This window comes from Tupaia chinensis, unplaced genomic scaffold (genome assembly GCF_000334495.1).
Source record: "Tupaia chinensis unplaced genomic scaffold, TupChi_1.0 Scaffold147869_1, whole genome shotgun sequence".
Lineage (NCBI taxonomy): Eukaryota > Metazoa > Chordata > Mammalia > Scandentia > Tupaiidae > Tupaia > Tupaia belangeri.
The window spans coordinates 45,475-71,470 of record NW_006207719.1 but is presented as its reverse complement, the minus strand read 5'-3'; the positions used below and the strand labels follow the sequence as shown (position 1 = coordinate 71,470).

The following is a 25,996-nucleotide window of genomic DNA, read 5'->3' as shown; positions in this document are numbered from 1 at the left end:
GGGTAATTGCCACCAACCAGGATGCCTGCTGGTGCTTTACAATGGAAACATACAGGGTTGCGAGTCACCTGTCTTAGAAACAGAGGGATGTAGTGTACACACAGTCACTTACTAATCAGTCCTATTTCTCTTGTGTAATATAATTTCAAAAATGGCAGAATGAAATGAAAATTGGAAATAGATGGTTCTTTATCTTTCAAATCGCCTTAAACTATTATATTTCTATATTTTATTTTATTTATATTTCACCTTATTCCAGAAAAACCTTTTACTATGAAAAATTAGGGAATTATGAAAAGGTACCAGAAAGGAAAATAAAAATTACTGATTTTTGGTACAACTTAGTGAAAGTATTTCTATTCCAGAAATAATATTTCCCCTCTTAGTTCTTTGTCTTCTTGCTTGCTTTTTCTCTCATGTAGAGAATAGCTAATTTGTTGCCTGCGTGGTACTACAACTTTCGAGTTACGATGGTGACATGGGGAGATCCAGAATTGAGCTGCTGTGACAGTTCCACTATAAGCTTCATAACAGGTGAGTGTGTCAGGGGGGAATGGTTACAGGAGTCAAAAATATTATTCTGAGGAGAGACTGAGAGACCACATCTCCAGAAATTGCCAGTCATTTACCCAGCACCAAGTAAGCATCAGTTTCATGGAAGACCATAAGCTTGATTCTGATCATTCATTATTTGCTTCATTGGTAATCTCTAAAAATTAAGATATCGTTATTATTCTGAGTTACTACTGCCCTTGACTCATTTTTCTTGAGTCATTGCCCTTGGCTTACAGGCTCCCCGGTTGGGACTGATTAGCATCGCGCTGGAGCAGGCAGAGCCCTCAGCTTCACAGCACACACTCAACTGATTTTACCAAGTTGATGATTACATTTGTTAGAGTGCCTCCATTTCCTTACTAAGTAAGCCATCTTTAAAGTCACAGACTGACTACAGTAGGGTCCATTGCAGAAGTTTAAAATAGACTTTGAAGACAGATAGACCTGGACTTGAATCATGGCTCTGCCACATACCACACATGACCTGAGCAACTCCTTGAAGCCCTAGTTCATATATATATATATATATATATATATATATATATATATATGTGTGTGTGTGTGTGTGTGTGTGTGTGTGTGTGTATAAAATGGGGAATGGTGATAGTATAAATTATCTATTAATACCTATTAATACTTCATTCTGAAACTTTATGAGACACAGATTAAATACTTTATTCCTTTTTAGAGTCTCACGAGCCTTTAATTATGTAGTTTTAAGCAATAGTCAGAGATAGCAATGAAAAGAGGAAATTCATCAAAGGAACGCTAACCCTTGTTTGAACTAAGACTTCAAGAACTTTTTCTTAGCAAGGCTCTAGATAGAGACGTACCGAGAAAAAAAGTAGAAGAAAAAATTTAAATGAAGATTAATTTGGGCAAAATAGTTTCCTCCTTGGACATCTAGTTTCACTCTGTTGAAGCTTATCACTGAAAAGAATGGAAAGAAATAGGTAATATATTAATTATTAGCCAATTAACTTACATACTATGTGATTCTTTACTAATTGATATTCAGAGCCCTCTGTGTTCCAGATGCTGCTAGTAATATTAGAGTAGGGGGCCAGCACGTAGTATAGTGGTTAAGGCACTGGACTCTGCGTGATTGACCATGGGTTCAATGCCCTGACCTAGTGGCTTGAAAATCATGCCAGGTGTTCGTGCCAATGTGCTTGCCCAAAATCCTGAGAGGAAAATGGAGGAGAAGGGATTGTGGCATGGCCATCCCCCCTGGGAGGTGTTCTTTTCACTTTCCCTCTCCCTGTTTCTCTGTGTGTCTCTCCAGTGAACACATGTGCCCTATGGCAAAAACCTAAAAGGAAAAAAAGCAATGATTTAAGTATAAAAAATACGTTAGAATGGAACAATATAAGAATACTTTAAAAAAGGAGAAATACCAATTATTTGACTCCTGCTATGTTAGACTTTTAAGTCTATTTGTAATCACACATGTAAGTATAATTAAACTTGGCTATGTCAATAACTCTTACAGTTTATTGTTGTAAGACTTTTTTTTTTTTCTCAGACAGAAAAGTTATCTGGAAAAAGCCTAGATTTAGCATCTCAACCTGGACCTGTGCATTTCTACCAGTAGGACTTTGAGTAAATGATCTTAGTGACCCTGGGTTTCTATTCTCATCATAGACCTCTCCAAAATATTACCTGGCAACTGTTTAATAGACTAATTTAGTGCACTTGAATGCCTCCTTGATGGAGTCTTTGCAGCCTCTCATGAAGAAGCCATCAGACATGAACTATTAATAGGATTTGGCATTTTTACTAAAGATGTTTATTGGGCAAAGTTTATAACAGTTTAGGTGGACATAACAAGTGTGTAAAAATAAACTGTGGTTAATAAGGAAACTTTCTCCTGGGGTGAGCAGGCAATGGTTTCCAGTAAACTTTTCTTTGGGAATTTCTTAACTTTCCCTGGGGCAAACAACTACGTCATCCTGACACCAGCAGTCTACAGGCTTCCCTGAGCATATTGATGTAAATGGGCTCAATTCCACATCTGTAAAATGGGCATAATAAATACCTCACACAATAGTGTGAGAATTAAATTGTATAAGTTGCTATTAGAATACATATGTATTGCTTATCAGAATACATATGACATATCATTTTCATTTTTCATTCTTGAACGTGATTTATCAATAACTCTTGAAGTTTAACTTTATTCTTATTTTTTTAAAATCAGTTAAAATTCTAGTGGTTTTTTGTATTCACCAGAGAGAGAGAGAAAATGAGAAATCACCCCCCTAGTGGGGATGGCCATGCTACAGTCCCTTTTCCTCCATTCTCCTCTTGGGATTTTGGGCACTCATGCACACACAGTCAGTGTGATTTTTAAACTGCTGGGTTTGGGACTCAAACCGTGATCAGCCATGTGGAAGTCTAGCACATTAACAACCACACCACCTGCTGGGCCCCCAAACAAGGATCTAACATAAAATAAATGAAGATCTCATGCTTTACTTTGCTAGGCTTTGAATTTTAATTCACATTGTCAGATTGTGTGGTACAAAAGAAAACAAGAAAAAGTATTTGAATTTGGAGTGATTATGAACTTGTCTATCTTTGTTAGGCAACAGCCTGCAAGCCAGGTCCATTGTAATTACACACACACACACACACACACACACACACACACTTACCAAATAATTGTTAATAAACCAACAGTGACATCTGGTGGCTCGGAGCAATGTGCTAAATTTCAGACCAACCACATGAAGTACAGAAAGAAACCTGAAGACCACATCCTGGGAGGGAGAGATGAAATACTTCTAGGTTTGCAGTTTTAAAAATGTTTTGTCCTTACCAAATTAGAACATGAGAGTATTCTTTGAAGAAAATATCTGTAGGTATCTATCTAGGATATGCTATGTTGGAGCACAGCAGCAGACTGTAAATAGACAAGGTTGTTTTTTCTAGTAGTCTATTCTGAACTATGTCATAGATTTGGGTTACTTGTTAGTCATTGTTGATAGTTTAAGATTTTATTGTTATACACATTAGAAATGCTACTCTAGTTCACATGAAATACACGTGTTATTTACCTACACATAGGAAATTCTCCATAGTGAATAATTATTTTTGAAAACATAATTAGCGGTGAGTGTGTGTTAGGTGTATTTGCATGATATTAAGGAAAATAATTTTTATGATTTATAGAAATTCTCAAATTATCTTAGTTGATATTGAGCTGTCTCTCAGAATGGAACACTTGATTGTCTTCAAGCCAAAATACACATGGAATTTAAATTTAACTGTGTCTATATTACTTAAAATCTTCAGAATTATCAGTTACATTTAAAATAATTCAATTATACTTTCAAAGATTGTATACTAGCTTTTTCCCATTCTAGACTGTGTTGAGTTCACTTGTTAGTCTCTGAGACCTGAAAGTTGACAACTTCTTTGTGTCCCGGAGGCTGCTCCTGGCAACCCTGCAGCCGTCACCATGCCACAAAATGAGTATATTGAATTACATCATAAACACTGTGAATATCGTTTGGATTACCATGACAAAAAGAGAAAGAAAGTCAGGAGGCTCATGAACTTTCAAAGAAGGCAAAAAGAATGATTGGTCTGAAGGCTAAGCTCTAACATAAACAGCGCCATGCTGAGAAAATACAAATAAAAAAGACTATCAAGATGCCTGAAAAGAGGAACACCAAACAGAAGAGTGATGAAGACTCTACACGGAGCAGGACCTGCCTATCTGTTGGACAGAGAAGGACAGTCCCGAGCTAAAGTACTTTCCAATATGATTAAACAAAAGCAGAAAGAAAAGCAGGAAAATGGGAAGTCCCTCTACCCAAAGTTCAAGCCCAGGGAGAAACAAAAGTGTTAAAAGTTATTCGAACAGGAAAGAGAAAGAAGGCATGGAAGAGGATGGTTACAAAAGTCTGCTTTGTTGGAGATGGCTTTACTAGAAAACTCCCTAAATATGAAAGATTCATTAGGCCAACACGTTATGTTTCAAGAAGGCCCACGTAACATATCCTGAACTGAAAGCCACCTTGTGCCTGCCAATTCTTGGTGTAAAGAAGACTCCCTCATCCCCACTACATACAACTTGGGGTTTTATCACCAAAGGTATTGTCCTTGAGGTGAACGTGAGCAAGTTGGGCCTTATGACACAAGGAGGCAAGGTTATTTGGGGGAAATATGCCCAAGTTATCAACAATCCTGAAAATGATGGATGCATAAGTGCTGTCTTCCTGGTTTGATAGCAGTTGCATACAAATAACGCCTTGTAATTTTTCAAGATGATACACCATCTGGAAAACCATCATGACTGATGTTTCTGAATATAGCCAGTCTTAGATGTCTGCAGTCATCAAAAGATTATTTGTTAAATTGTACAAAAACATTAAAGTGGCCTGGTTTTCCAAATTAAAAAAAAAAAAAAAGATTGTATTCTATAAAGCTTGAATTCTCCTCCCTAAATGGCAATTTTTTAAAAAACTTTAAATATATAAGAATATAAGTTAAAGTAATAAACTCAGTGTTAGAATTTAGCTTTAAAAAAAAAAAGAATTTAGCTTTGAGGCTTTTATTTTTTAAATCCTTCTTTCCTTTTTTTGCTTGCCTCAGTAACATTTATTAAGAACCTACTTTTTGTTAGAATCAATAGATGGAATAATGGTTGTGTCACTGGACTCCCACATAGTCAACCACAGTTCAAATCTCAGACTCGGTGGCTTAAAATTCATGCCAGATGCATGTGCATGCATGCCCAAAATCCCAAGAAGAGAATGGAGGGGAAGGGATTGCAGCATGGTCATCCTCCTTGGGGGATGATTTCTTGCTTTCTGTCTCTCATCTGTCTCTTCAGCAAGTGCACATGCCCTTCTAGCAAAAAAAAAAAAAAAAAAAGAAGAAGAAGAAAACCCTACTTTTTGCAAAGCACTGGCCTAGACAGACACTGTTGATGGTACTGCCTTGTTATTTTTTGGTAACATTTGTCCTCTGTTCCACTTACAGTACTATTACCTTTTTCTTTTTTTCCATAGGGCATGGACACTGACCAGAGAGAGAGGGAAAGTGACAAATCACCCCTCAGCGAGATATGGTCATGCTACAATCCCTTCTCCTCCAGTCTCTCCTCTTGGTATCTTGGGCATACATGCACACATGCCTGACATAATTTCCAAACTGCGGAGTCCAGAACGTCAACTTCAGATTCGGCCATGCAGGATCCAGTGCCTTAACCCCCACACCACCTGCTCCCCAGTGCTGTTATAGTCTATCCTACCCTTCCCTCCTATTCTTTTTTCCTCATAAACATCTTTACTGCACCACAGTAAGAGAGACTTACTTTTAGAGGACCCCAAGTTTTCCAGTACTACTTGGACAATAACTTCACCAATACCTATTAATATTAATTGATCAATGTAACAAAAAAGTGACACTCAAACAAGGGAATATTTTACCTATCTTACAACAGTGAAATTTACATATGAGACCTTGAGGGACCAACAGATGGCATAATGGTTACGTTGCTGGACTCCCACATAGTCAGCCATGGTTTGAGTCCTGGACCTGGCAGCTTGAAACTCACGCTGGGTGCATGTGTGGGTGCCCAAATCCCAAGAGGAGAATGGAATAGAAAGGATTGCAGCATAGCCATCTCCCCGGGGTGGGGGCCGGGGTGACTTCTTGCTTTCTGTCTCTCTTCCTCTCTGCCTCTCTCTGTCTCTCCAGTGAGTGCACACGCCCTTTAGCAAAAATCCCTCTTTAGACAAAAAAATCTTGACATCCTCAGGCACAGATGGAGCTGGCTGTTTTGTGTCGGAGATAAACAAAGTAGGGCCCCATGAAACAATCTTCACTCTGTTACTGAGAGGAACAGGAGCCTGGAGGACCTCTATATACAGAGAAATTTAATTCTCTACATTAACTACCTGAGGGTATTCATATTCTATTGATATGTACTTTAATTATTAGTGTGTTATACTAAATTATCTCTCTTTTCACCCTTGTAGCCCCAGTGGCTCCAGAAATCACTTCAGTGGAATATATCAACAGCCTGTTGTATATCAGTTGGAAATACGGGGATGACACAACTGATCTGTCCCATTCTAGAATGTTGCACTGGATGGTGGTTGCAGAAGGAAAGAAGAAAATTAAAAAGAGTGTATGTTTCTTGAATCATGGTATTGGGCATCTGAACATTTAGTTACATAGACTGTTGAAAACTATCAAGCATTTCCTAAGACATTAAACAAATCTCAGCATACCAGTTAGCACTGTTTTAGGTTCTGGATATGAGACAGGGAACAAAAATTAATTTTTTCTGGAGGCCAGCAGGTGGTGTGGAGGTTAAGGTGACTGAGTCCCACATGGCTAACTTTGCAGTTCTAGTCCTGGGCCCAATAGCTTGAAAATCACGCAGGGCATGTATGTATGCATGCCCAAAATCCTCAGAAAAGAACAAAAAAGAAGGAATTGTGGTATGGCCATCTCTCCGGGTGGCGACTTCTCACTCTCCCTCCCTGTCTCTCGCAAGCACACACACCCTATAGCAAAACTAAAAGGAAGAGAAAAATGACATAAAAGAGAACAAAAGAAAATAAATTCTTCTTTTCATACTGCTTACCTTTTAACATAAGTGAATAGTTTTCATTCTTGATTTGATTTACCTTTAAAGTTATTATTTGAGCTTTCTCTTCAGGATGCTAAACACTTTCAAGAGAACTGAAAATTATATATTTTATATTTTAATATTTTCTCCATATGGCACCAACATCTAGGTATTTGGGTACATTGGGATACTGATTTCTTTTCTCCTGGTTTATTAGGCTGACATTGTATTACTTCAGATACAAACTAAACTAGTGGACTAAAGAAACAAACAAAAAGAGACTGGATCAAACACAACAGAAGTTTCTCTCTTTCCTGAAAACCCAGTATTCACAGGACATTTCTGCTGTAAGGAGTCATCAGAGACAGAGATTCTTTGTTTTCTTGCACCACCCGCCACTATACTCAGTCCTCATCCACCTAGGGAAACCTTCATTCATCACTACATCCATTTTCCAGCCTGCAGGGGGGAGACAAGAAAGAACACAAAGGCGCAGCCCTTATAGGATGTGAACTGAGCTACGTTATTCATGTGATTTCCATTGGTCAGGACTGGGTCACAAGGTCTCTTCTAGCTATTGAGGAAGAGAGTAAATATGGCCTTAGGGTGGGAAGCTATGGGTCTATAGATATGACTAGGTTTCCTCTGGGCTTCTCAGAGTGGATGTGTCAGTAGCAATCAGCAACTGCCTTTTTAAAAATCTGCTGTAAATATGTGTGAAAATATCAGAGTAATATCCATTGCAAACAAGGGAATTAATTTCAAAACTGTTCTATCTTATATATACTCTCCATTTCTTTGGTTAATGTTCTTTGTGGGGCTTTTTTGTTGTTGTTTGTTTATTTGCTATACAGCATGTATACTTGCTAGAGAGATACAGAAAGAAAGTACCCCCAAGAGGGGATGACCACACCCCATTCCCTTCTCTTCTATTCTCCTGTCAGGATTTAGGGCATGCACCTGTGCCCAGCATATTTTTCCAGTCGCTGGGTCTGGGACACGAACTGAGCAGTTGGCTCTGTGGGATCCAGCCACCTTAACCACCGTATCACTAGCTGCCCTGTATGCTGCATTTTTAAGGCTCACTTGCCTGTAGCCCATTGTGGGAATTTATGTAATTATTCTAAAATGACATATGCGTAATGTAATTGATTGTGACTTGCAAGGTAGAACAGAGAGAATGTCCATTATCACCCGGTAGTTGTTTGAGGTGGTGGTGGTGGGGGGGAGCTGGCTTATTCACTGGAGATTTAAAAAGGTGATTTTGATGATCTTGCAGGTAACACGCAATGTCATGACCGCAATTCTCAGCCTGCCTCCAGGAGACATCTACAACCTCTCAGTAACTGCTTGCACCGAGAGAGGAAGTAATACCTCCATGCTGCGCCTCATCAAGCTAGGTAAGAAGAGTACACAGATATGCATAAGAGAATAGTTGGACCAGATTACTGGTGCTCACATCACCGATGCAGCATGAGCGTGTCAACTCAGTGAAATAACAAAAACAAAAACAACTACTTCTCTTTTATAAATAGAAAATAGTTTGACTCCCAAGAGAGCACGTTCACCTTAGTATCCATTTCTGTGAGTGGAATGTATACTGTGTTTGGAAACAGAGATATTCATCATTTTTAGTAAGGTTTGAGAAACCGAGTAGTTTGAGGACTTTAGAGATGGAAGAGACGTGGACATTACCAAGACTGTGTTCATGGCCAAATCAGATAACACTCCATCTTCATGCAAATATTAAATAATGCCCTCTTTGATATCCTAAATAGAAACTCATACATACAATAACCCACTTTGAATTTTTAGATTTGATATGATTTCCTAATTCTAACATCAAGGTAAAAGAAAAATAACGTAAGGCTGGATGGTGTGGTTGTTATGGCAGCTGGATCCCACATGGTTAAGTGTATGGTTCAAGTTCCAGACCCGGCAGCTTGGAAAATACGACAGGTGCACATGCATGTGTGCCCAAAATTCCAAGAGGAAAATGAAAGAGAAGTGATTGAAGCATGGCCATTGCCCTAGGGAGTTATTTGTCAGTTTTCCTCTTTCTCTGTCTCTCTCAGGTGAGTACATGTGCCCTATAGCAAAAAATTTTTTAAAGTATAATAAAACAATATAGATTCCCTATATACACATTTAGATAGAAATACTTCAAAAGACATAATGAAATTGCCTGGTGTCTGCACACAATAAAAGTGATTAAGTATGGGTTTTCAAAGAAGTAAAAAGATCAATAGTCCTCCATACAAGAAGTATAAAAATGAAAGAAACAGGTATACATGGATTAATAAATGAATAACTGGACAAGCATAGCTACAGGTGGACCTTAATAAAAAGAACAGAATAAGTAAACGTGCTTGCATATAATGAGAGAAAGAGGGAGAGAACTTAAAGTAGGGATAATAGGGCCAGAAACATAATAGACAGGAATGTCTGATAGTCCTGCTAATGAGCTGGAGCTTCTTGTACAAGGATAGTGTCTCAATAATTCTCTATATTATGACATACAACTGGGAAACACAAAACATGCCATCTATGTTCAAAAATCTAGGACATACAAATATATACATAAATCTGAAATAACTTATCATTTATTTTCCCCAAGGGGAAATTCTGAGACGCTATCCTAAAATCAACAACAGGCAATATACAATGGACTGACAAAAAAATGGAGTAGTAGATCACTCGGGGTATGTATGATTGAAAAGTGGCAACCCCGAGAATAAATGCATAATTTCAATACGTAATTTTCACGGCAGAGATCAGTTATTGCTTTTAATTTAAAATTTAAAAATAAATAGAATGATGGGGCTGGTAGGTGGCATGTTCTTTGAAGGCACTGGACTCCCACATGGCTGACCGTGGTTTGGATCCTGGACCTCGTGTCTTTCTCTCTCTCTCTCTCTCTCTCTCTCTGTGTGTGTGTGTGTGTGTGTGTGTGTGTGTGTGTGTGTATATGTGTCCCTCTCTGGTCAAATTAAAATAAATAACTGAATTAAATAATGTTAAAAAATAATTCTTTAAAAAAATAGAATGGCAAGAAATATTGGCATGAAACATACAAATTGATACTATTCTTTCAGATGTCTGCTAATTTCTATGTGTCTGAATCTGTTTATAAGAGTCTCAAATTATTTCTGTTATACGTATGTTCATACATGGAACTGTAAGTAAAGACTGGTGCAGGGGTATTTTATTAGTAGTTTAAATACCAGAACTAGCATTGTTGTCCATGATGTACTTTTAGAAAACACTTGGTAAAATCTCAGACAAAATATTAGACCACCCTCGTGGCCTGGTCGTTAAGGGAGCTGGATCCCACATGGCCAATTGCAGTTTGAATTGTGGCCCCTATGGCTTGAAAAACACACCAGGCATGTGTGCATGCAAGCCCCAAATCCCAACAAGATAGAGAAGTGGAGGAGAAAGGACTGAGTCATGACCAGATTTGGGGTACTTTCTCCCTCTCCCTCTCTCGAGAGTGAACATGCCCTCTAATAAAATAAAATAGTAATAATACTAATCTTTCCCCAGTTCACCCAGTAATTGCATTTCTCTCAATACATAGGACACTGAGTCTTAAATCTTTTTTGTCTCATATTTGCAATGAAAGAAACTAACTTCTTGTACTGAAATCCTTTAAAAGTATATGTGTAGTTGCAAATAAGTGATACATTGAATAGGCATTACGGACCAAAAAGATAAATCATTGAGTAATTTTCAAACGATATCTGAATTCCATCTAAATATCCCTCTTTATGACAACTTTCTTCTAAATTATTTTACTTCATTTCTTAAAAAATCTTCTAACATTTTCTGGTAAAGTGCTTGCAATTTATGCTTACAAGGGGGTTTATCCTGGTATGATATTTGAAATATATATGGGACTTGAAACATGGGACAATTATTTTTGGAATGCCCTTGGTCATTGCAAAACTGTCAGCATTTCTAAGTTCTGCCCAGAGAAGTCCAATTAATACCCTGTGTTGTGACTACTGAAAAGATCCCTGCAAATTTCCAAACACCCTTACGGGGGGGGAGGGGGGTGATACTGCCTGCATAGGGAATCGAGGATAGTGTTTGACAGTGGAGATGGTCTACTCTTCTTCCCTGTGGTCTGTTCTTGAATAATACTAGCAGTATGGAGAGAGAGCACCAACTTCCAGTCTTGCATGATATTTCAAGGAAAAGCCTTCAAAATATTCACAGAAAATGTGTATTACACGGGACCAGCAGTTAGCGTAATGGCTGTGTCACTGGACTCCCATGTAGTCGACCACAGTTCGAGTCCCGGACCCAGTGGCTTAAACTCACACTGGGCACGTGTGCGTTCATGCCCAAGATCCCAAGAGGAGAATGGAGGAGAAGGGATTGCGGCATGAAGAGGTTTTTTGCTATAGGGCGCGTGCGCTCGCCAGACAGACAGAGAGACAGAAGGCGAGAAATCACCCCCCCCAGGGGGGATGGCCACCACAATCCCTTCTCCTCCATTCTCCTGTCAGGATCTTGGGCACGCACGCACACGCCCCCGGTGTGAGTTTAAGCTACCGGGTCCGGGACACGAACCGTGGTCAACTACATGGGAGTCCAATGACATAGCCATTACACTAACTGCTGGTCCCTCTCTCTTTCTTTTCTTCATTTTTCTGTAATTGCTAGAGGGTGCATTTCTCTCCAGGAGACAGAGAAAAAATTGTGAGAGTGAGATGAAGCACCCAAAGGTGCATGACCACACCACAATCCCCTTCCCTCCTCCTCTTCCTGCCAGCAGGATTTGAGGCATGTCTGCATATATGCTGGGAATATTTTTTCAAGCCACCAGGGCTAGAACTGTGGTTGGCCATATGGGATCTGGCTCGCAATACACAGCACTTACCATTGTGCAATGAAGCCATCCTAGAGCTCTCTTCTAGTCTACTAATGATGTTATTGTGTTTTATTAGTTCTTTCGGTTTTCTATAACTTAATGCCTTGCCACCTATAACTGCTCTATAGATAGTGTAGAACTGAAATCACAGACCTCAGAGTTGAAAATGCTATGCCAACCAAAATGATTTTCAGACCTAAAACTACTTTCTTCAAAGTGGTTCTAACTGGTGTCATAAAGGGTAGGATCTACATTTGCCATGAATCATAAGAATATCCATTCACTAACTTGTTTAAGAAATATATCAAGACCAGCAGATGGCATAATGTTTATATCGCTGGACTCCCACATAGTCAACCATGGTTTGAGTCCTGGACCCAGTGGCTTAAAACTCATGCTGGGTACATGTGTGTGCATGCCCAAAATCCCAAGAGGAGAATGGAGGGGAAGGGATTTGCAGCATGGCCATCCTCCGGGGGTGGGGGGGGGAGGGGATTTCTCATTTTCTCTGGCGAGTGCACACGTTCTTTAGCAAAATTCTGTCTTAAAAATATATATGTATATATTCTGAAGAGATCAGCAGATGGCATAATGTTTACATTGGTGGACTCCCACACAATCGATTGTGGTTCAAGTCCTAGACCTGATGGCTTAAAACTCACACTGGGTGTGTGTGTGTGTGCATGTCCAAGTTCCTGAGAGGAGAATAGAGAAGGGATTGTGGCATGGCCATTCCTCCTTGGGGGGCAATTTCTCACTTTTTGTTTCTTTCTGGTGAGCACACATGCCCTATAGGAAAAAAAAAAAAAAACTCAAAAAAAAAGAAAGGAAGGAAGGAAGAAAGAAATATATACTGAGACCCTTCTAAGTACTACTCAGATGCCTATTTGCAGTAATGACCCAAAGGGCTACTTTCACTTTCTGCTCACAAGGAGCCTCTGATCTAGTGAAGGGGTAGAGGTAATGTAGATGATAATAAGAGCTTTCAGAGCATTGAAACACGGTAATGCAGTACGGACTGCCTAAGTGGGTTAAAGGTTTCTGTGCGGAAACCACAGAGCTGAGGTCTGAATAACAATAAAGGATTAGCCCTGGGAAGGCTGGGGAAGAGCAGCTCCTTATGTAGGTCAGAGAAGTAGGCAGACCAGTTTATGTAGGTCATTTGAGGCATGAAGTTGGGATTTTATTTTTAAAGCAAGGCAAAGCAAATTAGAGAATTTAAATAATCTCATATTTAAAACCATCCCCTGGTTGCTATGAGAGGAAGGATTGATGGATTAAAAGTGAAATAAGAGGACTGCTCTGGCTCAGTGGCACAGCAGTAATGCAACTCAAGTGAAGCTGTTGTGGAAGATCACAGGTTTGGCTCCCCGAAGAGCCTGGAGCATGCATGTACCCCTAATCATGCTGTCTGAGGCTGGGGATGTAGATTGCAGTGAGACTCGTTGAAGATGCTTCTCTCTCTCTCATGGATGTGTGTGCTCATGAAAGAAATAAACATTAAAGAGAACAAGGGGGCCCAGTGAAGGGGCTATTTGTTCTAGCTTTAAAAACAGCATTATCGGGGCCAGATATTGGTACAGTCATAAAACATGATGGTTCTGCAAGGCTGACCCACAGGGAAGGTTCCAGGTTCAACCTGGAGGTTTCCCTGAGTGTAACAGGCACATGTGAGCTCATGACCTGGGGACAGCTGAAACTTGGGGGTGAATCACAACAGCACTTTATTTGGGGTACCTGTCTGTTTCTCTCTGTGTCTCTCACTCATGGAAAGATGTGTGAGTAAGCCAAATTGTGTGTGTATACACATATGTATACACACTTAAAAACAACATTCTATAACAACGTTATAGTGGAGATGAGAAGTGGACAGAATTGAGAAGCTGTCCTAGAGATTGTGTCCACAGGACTTCTTGCTGGAGCAGAAACAGGAAATGAGAAAAAGGGAAATTAAAAGCAACGCCTAAGCTTTGCTCTTGAGCAATATAGGGTGGATGGCGGGGCAAGTCACAGAGATTGCTAAGACTAGAAAAACTAGAGGAGCAGTATAATTTGCAGGTACAGTAAGAATCAAGGATTCTTCCTTGGATATAAAAGTTTTGACATGCGTATCGGACAATGAAATACAGATGCCAAGTAGAGATTATTGATATACTTGTATGTGTATCATTGTGCTGGAAATACCATTTGGGAGTGTCTGGATGAGCTCACCAAGTAGCAAATACTAAGAAGAGAAGCCCTGGACCTAGACAAACCACCCTAGCATGTAGAGACCGAGCAGAAGAGAAGCCAGCAAGAGGGACTAGGAAGGGACAGTCAACGATACAAGAGAAAAATCAAAGCAGAATTTACACACCGCCATTGTGAAACTTCTACTTGATGTTAACCATAGACATGCTCAGGAGGTACAAGATCAGGAATCAGAGAACTTGATTGCAAGGAAAGGACTTGGAGGTAATTTAGTACAATGTCTTTATGTGAGGTATCTGGAGCCCCCAGAGGCTTGACCTACTTTACATAATGTTGGGCCTAAGTCTAGAAACAGTAAGTTAGTACTTCTTATCTATCCACCACATATGATTTTCTGGATCATGGGTGTGGCTTTTTTCTGCAAACTTCATTTTTTTTGTTAATACATTTAATAGAGCAGGAAGAAGCCTCTCATCCACCCTTGTGGTTTTCTGTTCCTTTTTTGAAATTTGGTTATTATTTTCTTTTAATTTGCCAGAGAGCATGAGCACTTTCCAGAAAGAGACAGATTAACAGAGAAAGGGAAAGTGAAACACAACCCTTATCTACCTTCCCCTTCTTTCATTATTTGGGCATGCACACATGCCTAGCGTGTTCCCCAAGCTCCTGGGTCCAGGACCCAAATGACACAGTTGGGCATGTGTGATCCAGCCACCTTCACCTCTATTACACTGGCTGGCTGGAAATTTGGTTATTAAAGATATTGGGTTGATTTTCTTAATCGCATTCATGAAAGTTCTTAGATAAACTAGAAATCTTTTAAGGTATAATTTGGCTATAGACATGAAAGAATCAAAATATGCTGAGAGGTTATGTGTTTAGGGGAATATTAGAACTGTCACCTCTCTCTCAAATATTCATATATATAGGTATAGGACTAAGAGAATTTGGAAAGCCAGGAAGGCACTGTGGCTGCAGTGGAATGAATAAGGGGGAGAGTAGAAGGTACTAGGCCAGAGAGGTAACCCCATAGGCTCATTGGAAAGACATTTTTCCCCTAAGGACATATGTGTCCACTGGATGGCTTATGCAAAGAAGTCACATGACTTGACACAGTTCACAGAATCACCGTGGTGAGAATAGACTGCTCAGGAGGGTGGATAAAAGGTAGAAACCCAGTTAGCCAAGATGACTGTACATCCCAGATGACCATCCAATACCAGCTTACACCTGTTATGGATCGCTTGAAAGCTACTAGCAATCCTTCCCTCCCCCAAACATACTCCAGTTGGACACTTTAAATAAAAGTACATGCTTACTTCACATTTAGGAGACTGTTGTGTGTCCAAATAAGAGAGCATTTGCTTGAGCCCAGCTGGTAAGTGTGGAGCTGTTGAAAAGTGGTCAGATTTAATATTTATTTTGAGTATGAAGCTAAGGCGGACTGCCTATGCATGTAACTGTTACCTACAAATGAGTGAGGGAAGCCTAGCCTTGGAGCCGGAGCAATAAGAAGGACAGAGGGGGCATTTATTGACTTCTAGATGACTATGGGGGAGACTAGTTAGGAGGAAGATAGTTCACCTTTGGGTTTGTCAGCATTTAAAGGTGCCTTTTAAACCTCGAAGAGCAGATTCAGAAGCACAGAGAAGCACAGGAGAGCGTGACATCCTAGCAACCAGGTAAGGAGGGAGTCTCAGTGGGCATAGGGACCACCTTGTCACACTGTGGGTGTGTCAGATGACGAAATGAGCACTGGTCACCAATCTTAGCAATGTCACCAGTGATTTTGACAAGAGGCATTTGAATAGAGTGAAGGGAAAGCGTCTAACTGAAAAAATTTCAGAGAAGATAGAAGGAGAAAAACTCAAAATAGTGGAATAATAAAACTCTTGAGCTTTATTATAAAGGGAAGAAGAGAAAATGAACAGAAGCTAAAGAGTAAGAAGACCCAGATAGTTTTCATGTGTTTTTTTTTTCTTTCTTCCTCCCCCCTCCTTTAAAGTGAGTGGAATAGCTTATTGCTACATTATTCAAAATGGTTCACCAGAGCAGGGAAAATTCACAATGAAGGATAGTTAAAGGTCAGATTTGTTGGAATGATGTCCATGGTTGGGTCAGCAGAACTGGGACCCAGGGAGCCAGCGGAGGTGTTGGGGTCTAGTAAGACCATGAAAGACAAAACACCAGTAAGGTAACAGGTAAGGTAGAGGTCATGATGGCAGTTTAGGGAGGGTTTCTTCTAGTTACTTCTTATACCATAAACACATACATGTTCTTTAGGTTTGCAGAGTACTGTAATTGTCATGAAGCTCTTCCTTTATAGACTTGCATGGTCACAGTGCATGAGAGTGTTGCTGTCCAGTTTAGCTTTTAGGTGACTGTCCTGGGGCTCTACACTTGGGCTTGAGACTAACCAATACCTTTCCTTGCTAGTTATCTCCCTATATCTTGTCGCAGTCGTGCAAGTGTCACTGCTGGTTGCCAGCTGCCCACACCCATGCCACTTCTCTAAAAGCTCTTCTCCTGCCCTCTTTAAAGTGACGCATGTTTGCAGGGGTCAGATTCTCTTCAATATATTGAAAGAATCTGGTGAGGACTCATAGGGCAGACTATGAAGTCTAGTACCAATTTAAATACACAAGCAAGAGCCCACTTCATGAATATTGGTCTTCTGGACAAAGGAAATTATTTTTTAAGAATTATTTTATTTAACTTTATTAATTTATTTACTTTTTTTAAAAAATTGATCAGACAGGGATAGAGTGAGAGAACGAGAGAGCAAGAGCGAGAAACCAAGCCACCAGGTCTGGGACTCAAACTGCGGTCGGCCACATGGGAGTGCAGCACCCTTAACTACCACACCACCTGGCGGCACCTGGACAAAGGAAATTTTCAGGAGGACATATTATCCCCACTTACATAGACGCGAATAGGAAGCACCTGTTCTTTTAAGGAGGCAGTCAGATGTAGTAGAAAGGACCCCTAGTTAGGTGTACAGAGGTTTGGATCTCAGTTTTTACTCACAGACAAATTGTGTTCCCTTAGAAAAATGATGCAGGTCCTCTGGATTTCAGTTGCTTATTTGTAAAATGAGAGTCTGAATAAGATGATTATCTATGTCCCTTCTCATTTTAGAATTTAGTTCATACCTGAGTTCAGAGAAAAGGCAACAAGGTTAATCACAGAATGAAAGTAGTGATCTTTTCCTAGGAATTTTATAGTACGTAACTCCTAAGCAAATAAAAATGCTAAGTAAAAAACACATCTTCCTGGAACCACTAAAAAAGGAGAAAGTCAGATAATTTTGTTCTCAGACTAAGTAATGTTAAATGAGAGATTCGTCTGAAAAACTGTATTCACAAGAAATCTATTCTAAGACCCCCAGTGGATACCTGAAACCATGATTCAAACTGAACCCTATACATACTATTTTTTCCAATATTTATGTACCTGTGATAAAGTGTAGTTTATACATTAGGTACAGTAAGAGATGAGCAAATAATAAATAAAATGATTGTAACAACATATTGTAATAAAAGTTTGTGAATGGTCTCTCTCTCACATACACTCAGAATATCATACTGGATAGTGGGTAACTGAACCCATGGAAAATGAAACATTTATAAGGGAAGACTATTATGTTACATTTGCTATCATTAAGTCATAAAGAAAATATTTGAAAAGTAATGAAAATGATAGGTATTTCTAATTCCTGAGAAAATTTTATACTTTGCCCAAAAAAGCCTAATTAGAATTTAATGCAGAGGTCAAATATTTGCCTGATTTTTTAAAAAAAGCTTTTTCTAATATTATTTTTAATGATTTACATTTATGGATATCTACCAAAATGTTCAAATTACTGATTAAGTACATCCAGGAAAAGAATCTCCCTGTGCCAGTGAGAATAGGTCCCAACAAATATCAGGCCTAACAAAGGCTTCCATGATTTCGTATAAATATTCCCCTCCATTTCACTGTGCAGCAGTATGAACTCGCCCTAAATGTGTTCTCTATCTCTTGCTTTTGTTTTCTTCCTTGCAAATAGTGCTTTCTTTTGCAGATTTTTCTTTCTTTTTTTTTTTTTTGCCAACTTCAACATGATTTATTCAGCCTACACTGCTTTAATTACGGATGTATTGTTTGGAAAAGTTAAGTGGAAGTTATGTAACTTATAGAAGGTAGAAATGCTTGAGTTGGGAAAAATAAAAATGGATTTTTAAAAAATACTTGCTAGGACATAGACGTTAAAGACCATCTCTGTGTATAAAAGAGGATACTAGAACATTTCTGTTAGTGAGGCTATAAATGGAAAATCTATTTTATCATGTCGATCATGGGATAATATAATTTTTACAATGTTTTTCTAGTGAATTCTTAATGTCACTCATTTGTAAAATGATTGACCACACCTAAAGGTATAACATATAAACAGAGAGAGACTCGCTGGATCTTATGGCCACCCAATGATTGGCTCACAAGAAGAAACGATATAATAACTGAGGGAAAAGATGGATTTTAGATAATCACATTATATTCTGCTCCAAGGCTAAATATTATACCTGACTGTTCCCTTTGGAATTCTTGAGAAAAGGAAGAAATTTGCTGCTAGAGCACAAGAATGAAGAATTAGATGCCAGCTCCTACTTCACTCAAGGTCACTTTCAGTCCCTGGAGACCCTAGGCAACAGCTTGAGCCTTTCTTAATCCAATCTAAATTAAATGGTAGAGATAGCATTACAGCCTTCCATTCTGCCATGTTCTGTGCATGGTACTTGATTTTCCTGTAAAATTAGATTGGTTTCTCAGCTCAAACCTGGAGAGGCATCAACGGGGAGGAGAGAAAAGGGAGGAGAATTGTAAAATTGAGCGTAACACCCACAATGTCAAACAGGTTATAGAGAGTCTGTAAAAGCAAACCTCTCTATATCTACACCTTGTTTTATTAAAATAGTGTATCTATTCTCTTTACCTATGTACTCATAGCATGGATGTTGAAATGATTTTAAACACTAGGAAATTTGATATTTCGGAGCATGAAAATAATTGAAGAAGTTAAGACGTAAAATGTCACTTAGATAAAAAGTGATAACTAGGACCTGTACTATAACCAGGATTTACATGACTTTACATTGTATAAGGTATTTGCAATCTTTGCCTTAACTCTCTTACCCTTCAGAATGTGATTGGCTTTTTCCTATTCTCCTTTATTAGCTAGACCATATTTGATACTTTAAATAGGAAAAGATTATATGAGTTTGCTAGGGCTGTCATAACAAAATATTACACACTGATTGGCTTATGCTACAGAATATTTTTTCCCCATAATTCTGGAAGCTAAAAGTCCGAGTTCAAGATATAAGCAAGGTGGCGTCCAGATGTCTGCTTTCTATCCTCACATGATCTTTTCTCTGTCATCTCTTTGGTGTGTCCAGATTTTCTCTTTTTACAAAGAAACCAGTCAGGCTGGATCAGGGCCCACTCTAACAGCTTCTTTTATTTATGATTTTTTTTTTCTGTAGGGCACATGCACCTGTGAAATAGAAACAGAGAGAGAAAGAAAATCATCCCCCGGTTGGATGGCCACACCATAATCCCTTCATCCCTATTCTTTTCTTGGGATTTTGGACATGCATGCATTTGTACACATCCCCAGTGTGTTTTTCAAGCCACCGGGTCTGGGACTCAAATTCAGTCAGCTATGTGGGATCCAGCATCTTAACCACCACTCCACCTACTGATCTTAATAGCCTCATTTTAACTTGTTTATTTCTTGAAAGTTCTAACTCCAAATACAGCCACAATCTCATGAACTGAGGGTTCTGGCTTCAACATACAAATTTCAGGATACAAAATTCATCTCCTACAGAGACAAGAGACCAGTCAAAATGCCTTTATGTGACTCTATCATAAATAGCGTCTAGCTGTTACCTACTTTGATCCAATGCCTGAGGATGGGAAACGTAAATTATCTAAACTCTCCAGAATGCAGAGCTGAGCCGATCTGTGTCTCATGAAGAGGAGACGGACAGCAGAAGTGCCAGCCCCAGCCCTCACACCAGCTTCTGCTGAGAGTGTTCAGACTGCAGTGGGGAGGAATACTCTAACCCAGCACTATCCAGCTGATACACAATATGAGAGCAACAGAAGTCATTTTACATTTTCTAGCACAATCTTAAAAAATAGTAAAAAGAAAGCAATGAAATTAGCTGTTATATACTTTATCCAAATATTCAAAGTACCATCATTCTAATGTATAACCAATATACAGAATTTTTTTTTCATTATAAATCTTCTTTTTTTGGAGAGGTTTTTTGCTATTGGGTACCAGAAAGACAGAGAGACAGAAAGTGAGAAATCACCCCATAGGGGGGATTGGCCATGCCACAGTCCCTTCTCCTCCATCCTCCTCTCAGGATCTTGGGCACACATGCACACGTGCCTGGCGTGAGTTTAAGCCACCAGGTCCAGGACTCGAACTGCCATCAACTACATGGGAGTCCAGCAACATAGCCATTATGCTAACTGCTGGTCCCTTCATAATAAGTCTTCAAAGTCAATCTGTATTTTACATTCACAAGCATTTCTCAATCTGGACTAGGAGCTTTCAAGGGTTCAGTCACTACCTGTGGTTAGTGGTCTTGTCAGATAATATAGTTCTTATATTTTATCAGTAGTAAATGCCCTGAAACAGATTTTTGTCTTGAGGACTGAAATTTAATTATTCAACTAGACCTTGACTTATGAAACTTTGTTTCTTTAGACACTCTGGAGTCAAGAATCTGGTTTATTGAGGGAAATTCACCTATCACAGCGATTATACATAGTCAAGCCAATTTGGCTTTGTGTATGTTACTCATTGACCTACTAAAATGATATTCGCATATTTTCTGGAAAAAAACATACAGCAATGTTGGATGCAGTGAGCTTGTAATAATCAGTTGCCATGATTTCTCACCTGAAAAGAAAGAAGTGTTACATGGTTGTGAGATGTCCTAGACCTTTGAAGATTTTTCTGAGGAAAAATTACCTATACCCAAGTGATCTTGACATCTTGGTTCTGGCAGGCCACCATGATACGTTAGAAAGAAGGTACAAACCTTCCCACAGAAAGACATACACCTGTCAAAGGAGTGAAACAGCCTATAGGACTTTGTCAGGCACTGCTAAAAGCCGAGAACCAGAGATACACCTAGGGAGAGGTGGGCAGAAAATGAACAAAATCTCAGTGACAAGCAGTGGGAGAGCACACCAGTGGGTAGTCTCCGGCAGGGATATCCAGATGGCAGGGTATGCCGTCATGTGAACCTGGCAGCAGGATGGAATATTTCCAGTGTCAAGGGGGCACATAAATACATATGGACACATAATATGCTGTATCTGTGGATATATAAAATGCTCAACAAGCAGTGTTATGGAGGTCTGACAGAAGGTAAAAGCAATTCCTGGGGCCAGCAGATGGTATAATGGTTGTCACTGGACTCCTATGTAGTCAACTACGGTTCAAGTCCCAGACTGGTAACTTGAAATTCATGCCAGGTGTGTGTGCCCAAAATCCTGAGAGGAGAGTGGAGGAGAAGGGATTGTAGCATGGCCATCCCCACAGGGGGTGATTTCTCTCTTTCTGTCTTTCTCTTTTATCTCTCTAGCAAGTGTATGCACCTTACAACAAAAATTTCTCTTAAAAAAGAATGAAGGTAAGAGGAATTCCAACTAAAATCTGAGTTTGGGCACAGCACTTCACATACTAGAGGAACTAGAGGAAAAAGCATCATTCGACGGATGGGATCGTAGGCAGTCTAGGAGAGATTCAGGAATGGGGAATGAGGCAGCATCCCACTTTTTAAAACTGAGGCAACAGGGGTTTGGTCTCAAGCCATCAGTCAGTGGCTCAATTACTGGAAATGTACATGAAGGGGCACAGACAGCCCTGACTAATGGATTCATTTACTGATGAAGATAAAATGTCTAAGATACAGAATTTATCTCTAGCAATTTATTAATCTATCTTCTTCCATAAATAATTTCGTTCAATAAAAAAAAAATCATCTGTTTAGCTTTATCCCTCTTCATTGTGACTAAATTTTCAAGAAGCCATTGCTCTGAATGAATGATTCTAAATAGTCTCCAGAGTGAGGAAGACTGTTTGTCAGCCAAATACCAAACAGAATCTGTCCATGAGAAGACAGAACACCAGGTTCATTTTTCTCAGCCTTTTTTTTTTTTTTCTTTAAGTGCAGGTTTTTGTTTCTTTCTCAAAGTTCTTTCATATCAGGACAATGCAAAAATCCAGTACAGTTGACACAACACTATTAATAGAGTATGTCTATAATAAAGCTGAAGTAGAAAACAGAAGTGCTCCAAAACGAGAAGTATAAATTGGAAGGAGGGGGAAGCAAAATATTCTGCCTCCAAGTTAGATGGCTATCTTTGTGAAAGGACGTATTTCAAAAGTAATATAACATCTCTATGGTGCTCTTAACTAGCTCTCTTTGGATTGGAAGGATGTTTTACCTACTTATTAGTAAAAGAAGAACACATTTGATTTGAAAACTATTTTTTTCTTAGAACCAGCTCCTCCCAAATCACTCTTCGCAGTGAACAAAACCCAAACTTCAGTGACTTTGCTGTGGGTGGAAGAAGGAGTAGCTGATTTCTTCGAAGTTTTCTGCCAACAAGTTGGCTCCAGGCAAGAAACCAAACTTCAGGTACTCTATGTTTTTATTTTCCTTCTGAGTTCATTTTGACTAAGGGTAACTATCTGAACGAGATGGAAATCTCGTTTCTTTGAACTCTAGAAAATGAAAACTATCCATTTGTTCATGAAAACTATCCATTTGTGATGGAAATTAACATTATGCTTACAAGCCCAAAAGATGGTATTTGAACTTCTGTTTTTGTATTTATCTTTTGTCCTTAGTCCTTATCTACTCCAAGTCATAGGAAGGAATAAAGGCGTAAGTTTATTTTTCTTATTGGCCATTAAATTAAAAGAATAAAGGTCCTATGATATAAATAATAATTTAACAAATATGATTCAATTATTTGAAAGGCACTGTGTAGAACAAAAATGATAACACCAATACACAACTTCAAAAAATGTGTATTTAGTTATGATATATTACTTGAGTATAAAAACCAAGCAGAGTAAAATAATAAGCTCAGGAGTGAGTCATATTACTAAGAGAACTTAAAAGAAACATGCCTATCCAACTAGTAAGGTAAACAATTCATTTCTGTTGGAAAATGGAGCCTGGAAGAAGGTTATCACTAAAGCTTTAGAATCACAGATAGTAGATCTGATACATAGTTGCTCACCAGGTAGAAATGAGAGAGAGAGAGAGATGAATTTGCTGCTCTAGGAGTTGGAAAGCCATAAGAAAAAAAAAATTATAGCTGGAAGTGGAAGGAAAAGGGCAGGTTTGTGAGTATAATTCAGTATATAGACATACTATGAATATGAATAATTGATGCTTTTTAAATAATGAAGGTCATGAGATCGAGAAGTAAAAAAGGATGGCTGGGAGTATAAATCTTTTCATAACGAATGCTAAGATCATTTGCTTTGATTCCTTTCTCCTTTTGATACTCTTTCTCCAACTTAATTCTTTTTGATCTGTACTGAACAGCTGAATCTTTATCGTAAGAATCCTTTTGATAATAACTGGTCTACCTGTAATGGATTTTCTTCTTTGTAACTACAGTGATGTTGCCCTTTAAGAACACAAGGGTTAGTTAGCTGTTTTCTGTAACGGAGTTCTGTTAGCGAAAGTCTTCTCTTAGAATCATTCTTTTGTGAAATAGTGACTGAGGAGGGAGTGGGAAAATGCTGATATTGTTCATCTCTTTAGGGGTGTTATAGAGTGTTATTTTTTTCTCTCTTTTTGGAGAAGTTTTTGCTATAGGGCGTGTGCGCTCGCCAGAAAGACAGAGACAGAGAGACAGAAAGCGAGAAATCACCCCCCAGGTGGGATGGTCATGCCTCAATCCCTTCTCCTCCATTCTCCTCTCGGGATCTTGGGCACACACGCACACGCGCCCGGCATGAGTTTAAGCCACCGGGTCCAGGACTCGAACCGCAGTCGACTACGTGGGAGTCCAGTGACATAGCCATTATGCTAACTGCTGGTTCCTAGAGTGTTATTTTGAAAGAAATGGCTCTTCTTTTTATGTTGTACAGTATTCCTTGTCACTAGTCTGGCCATTTGCCCACCAAATTAGCAAGTTTTGTAGTTAAGAATGGATTAATATGAAGTGTTTCTGAGCATACAAATCACCATGCCTTTGGTGAATACTACATAAAAATTGAAAATGCAGACAAAGGGGTAGTGTTCTTAAAAAATAAACAACTACTATGAGTCAAAAGGTAAAAACCAATGACTCAAAAACAAATATTTCATGTCAAAATTATGTTTTAATTTGGATAGATGTTCACTATAGCATTGTTCATGATAGTAAAAATATATACATATATAAAATATATATACATATATAAATATATATACATCTCTAATATACGTACATAGTATATATGTATATATAAATTTATGTGTGTGTTAGAGGAGGCTAGTTACATAAAGTATGTCCTTCCCATGGCTTTCTATGTAGCTCTTCAAAGATATAAAATAGCTTAATTGGTACTGATATGGAAAGAATTTTAATATATATTAATAATTAAAGTTAAATAATAAGCAGAACAATGTAAACTCTGTCCTCATTTATGTTTTTTTAACCATGTCTCATATGTCTATACATCCATAAAATATATAAGGGAAGACAGAAAATAGCTGACAACAAGGGCTGCTTTTATAGAAGAGAATTGGGTAGATGGGGACCAGGGAGAGAAGGAAACATTTTTCACTGCTCTCCTTTTTAACCTTGCAAATTTCTTACTCAGCCAACATACTACCTACTCAACTGTGAAAACTAATTTTCAGAACAAAATAGGGACCAGCAGTTAGCGTAATGGCTATGTCGCTGAACTCCCATGTAGCCGACCAACAGTTCGAGTCCCAGACCAGGGGGCTTAAACTCACGCCGGGCACGTGTGCGTGCATGCCCAAGATCCCGAGAGAATGGAGGAGAAGGGATTGCAGCATGGCCATCCCCCCAGGGGGTGATTTCTTGCTTTCTCTCTATCTGTCTCTGTCTTTCCGGTGAGCACATGTGCCCTATAGTAAAAACCTCTCCAAAAACGAAAACAAAAACAAAAGAGGAAAATAACATGAACCATGTCTTATTTTCTACATCTCCAGGAACCAGTTGCTGTTTCTTCTCATGTTGTGACCATCTCCAGCCTCCTTCCTGCCACGGCCTACAACTGTAGTGTCACCAGTTTTAGCCACGACAGCCCCAGCATTCCTACATTCATAGCCGTCTCAACAATGGGTAATTAAATGCAGTAGTAGAATCTAGTCTTTGGGAGTTATTTCTTCTCATGTTTTTTCTGACATATCTATATATCTATATACACACATGTATATGCACACACATATGTGTATATAAAATGGATGGAACTAGAGTTCTACTGTAAAATAAAGTTTTTTTGAATCTTTGATTTTTTTTTTTTTAATTTGACTAGAGAGGGACAGAGTGAGGGGGAGAGAGAGGGAATGTGAGAAAGTGAGCCGCCAGGTCCGGGACTCAGACCGTGTTCGACTCTGTGGGAGTCCAATGCCCTTAACACCATGCCAACTGCTGGCCCCATCTATTGCAAAATTTGAAGCTTTGGGGGCAGGAAACCCTTAATTTCAATCCTAAAGTGCCCTTACTACCCATGT

The 25,996-nt window shown here is 39.0% G+C and overlaps 1 protein-coding gene across 1 annotated transcript in view; it reads left to right on the top strand.

Annotated features, from left to right (window-relative positions):
* The window catches only part of LOC102487445 (receptor-type tyrosine-protein phosphatase O), a 244,765-nt gene that overhangs the window by 183,374 nt on the left and 35,395 nt on the right, over positions 1 to 25,996 (top strand). The window contains exons 10-14 of the mRNA XM_006169943.3: positions 423 to 534; positions 6,549 to 6,700; positions 8,427 to 8,547; positions 22,785 to 22,924; positions 25,472 to 25,604. Coding sequence (XP_006170005.1) covers positions 423 to 534; positions 6,549 to 6,700; positions 8,427 to 8,547; positions 22,785 to 22,924; positions 25,472 to 25,604 — 658 coding nt within the window. The remainder of the gene's footprint in view (positions 1 to 422; positions 535 to 6,548; positions 6,701 to 8,426; positions 8,548 to 22,784; positions 22,925 to 25,471; positions 25,605 to 25,996) is intronic.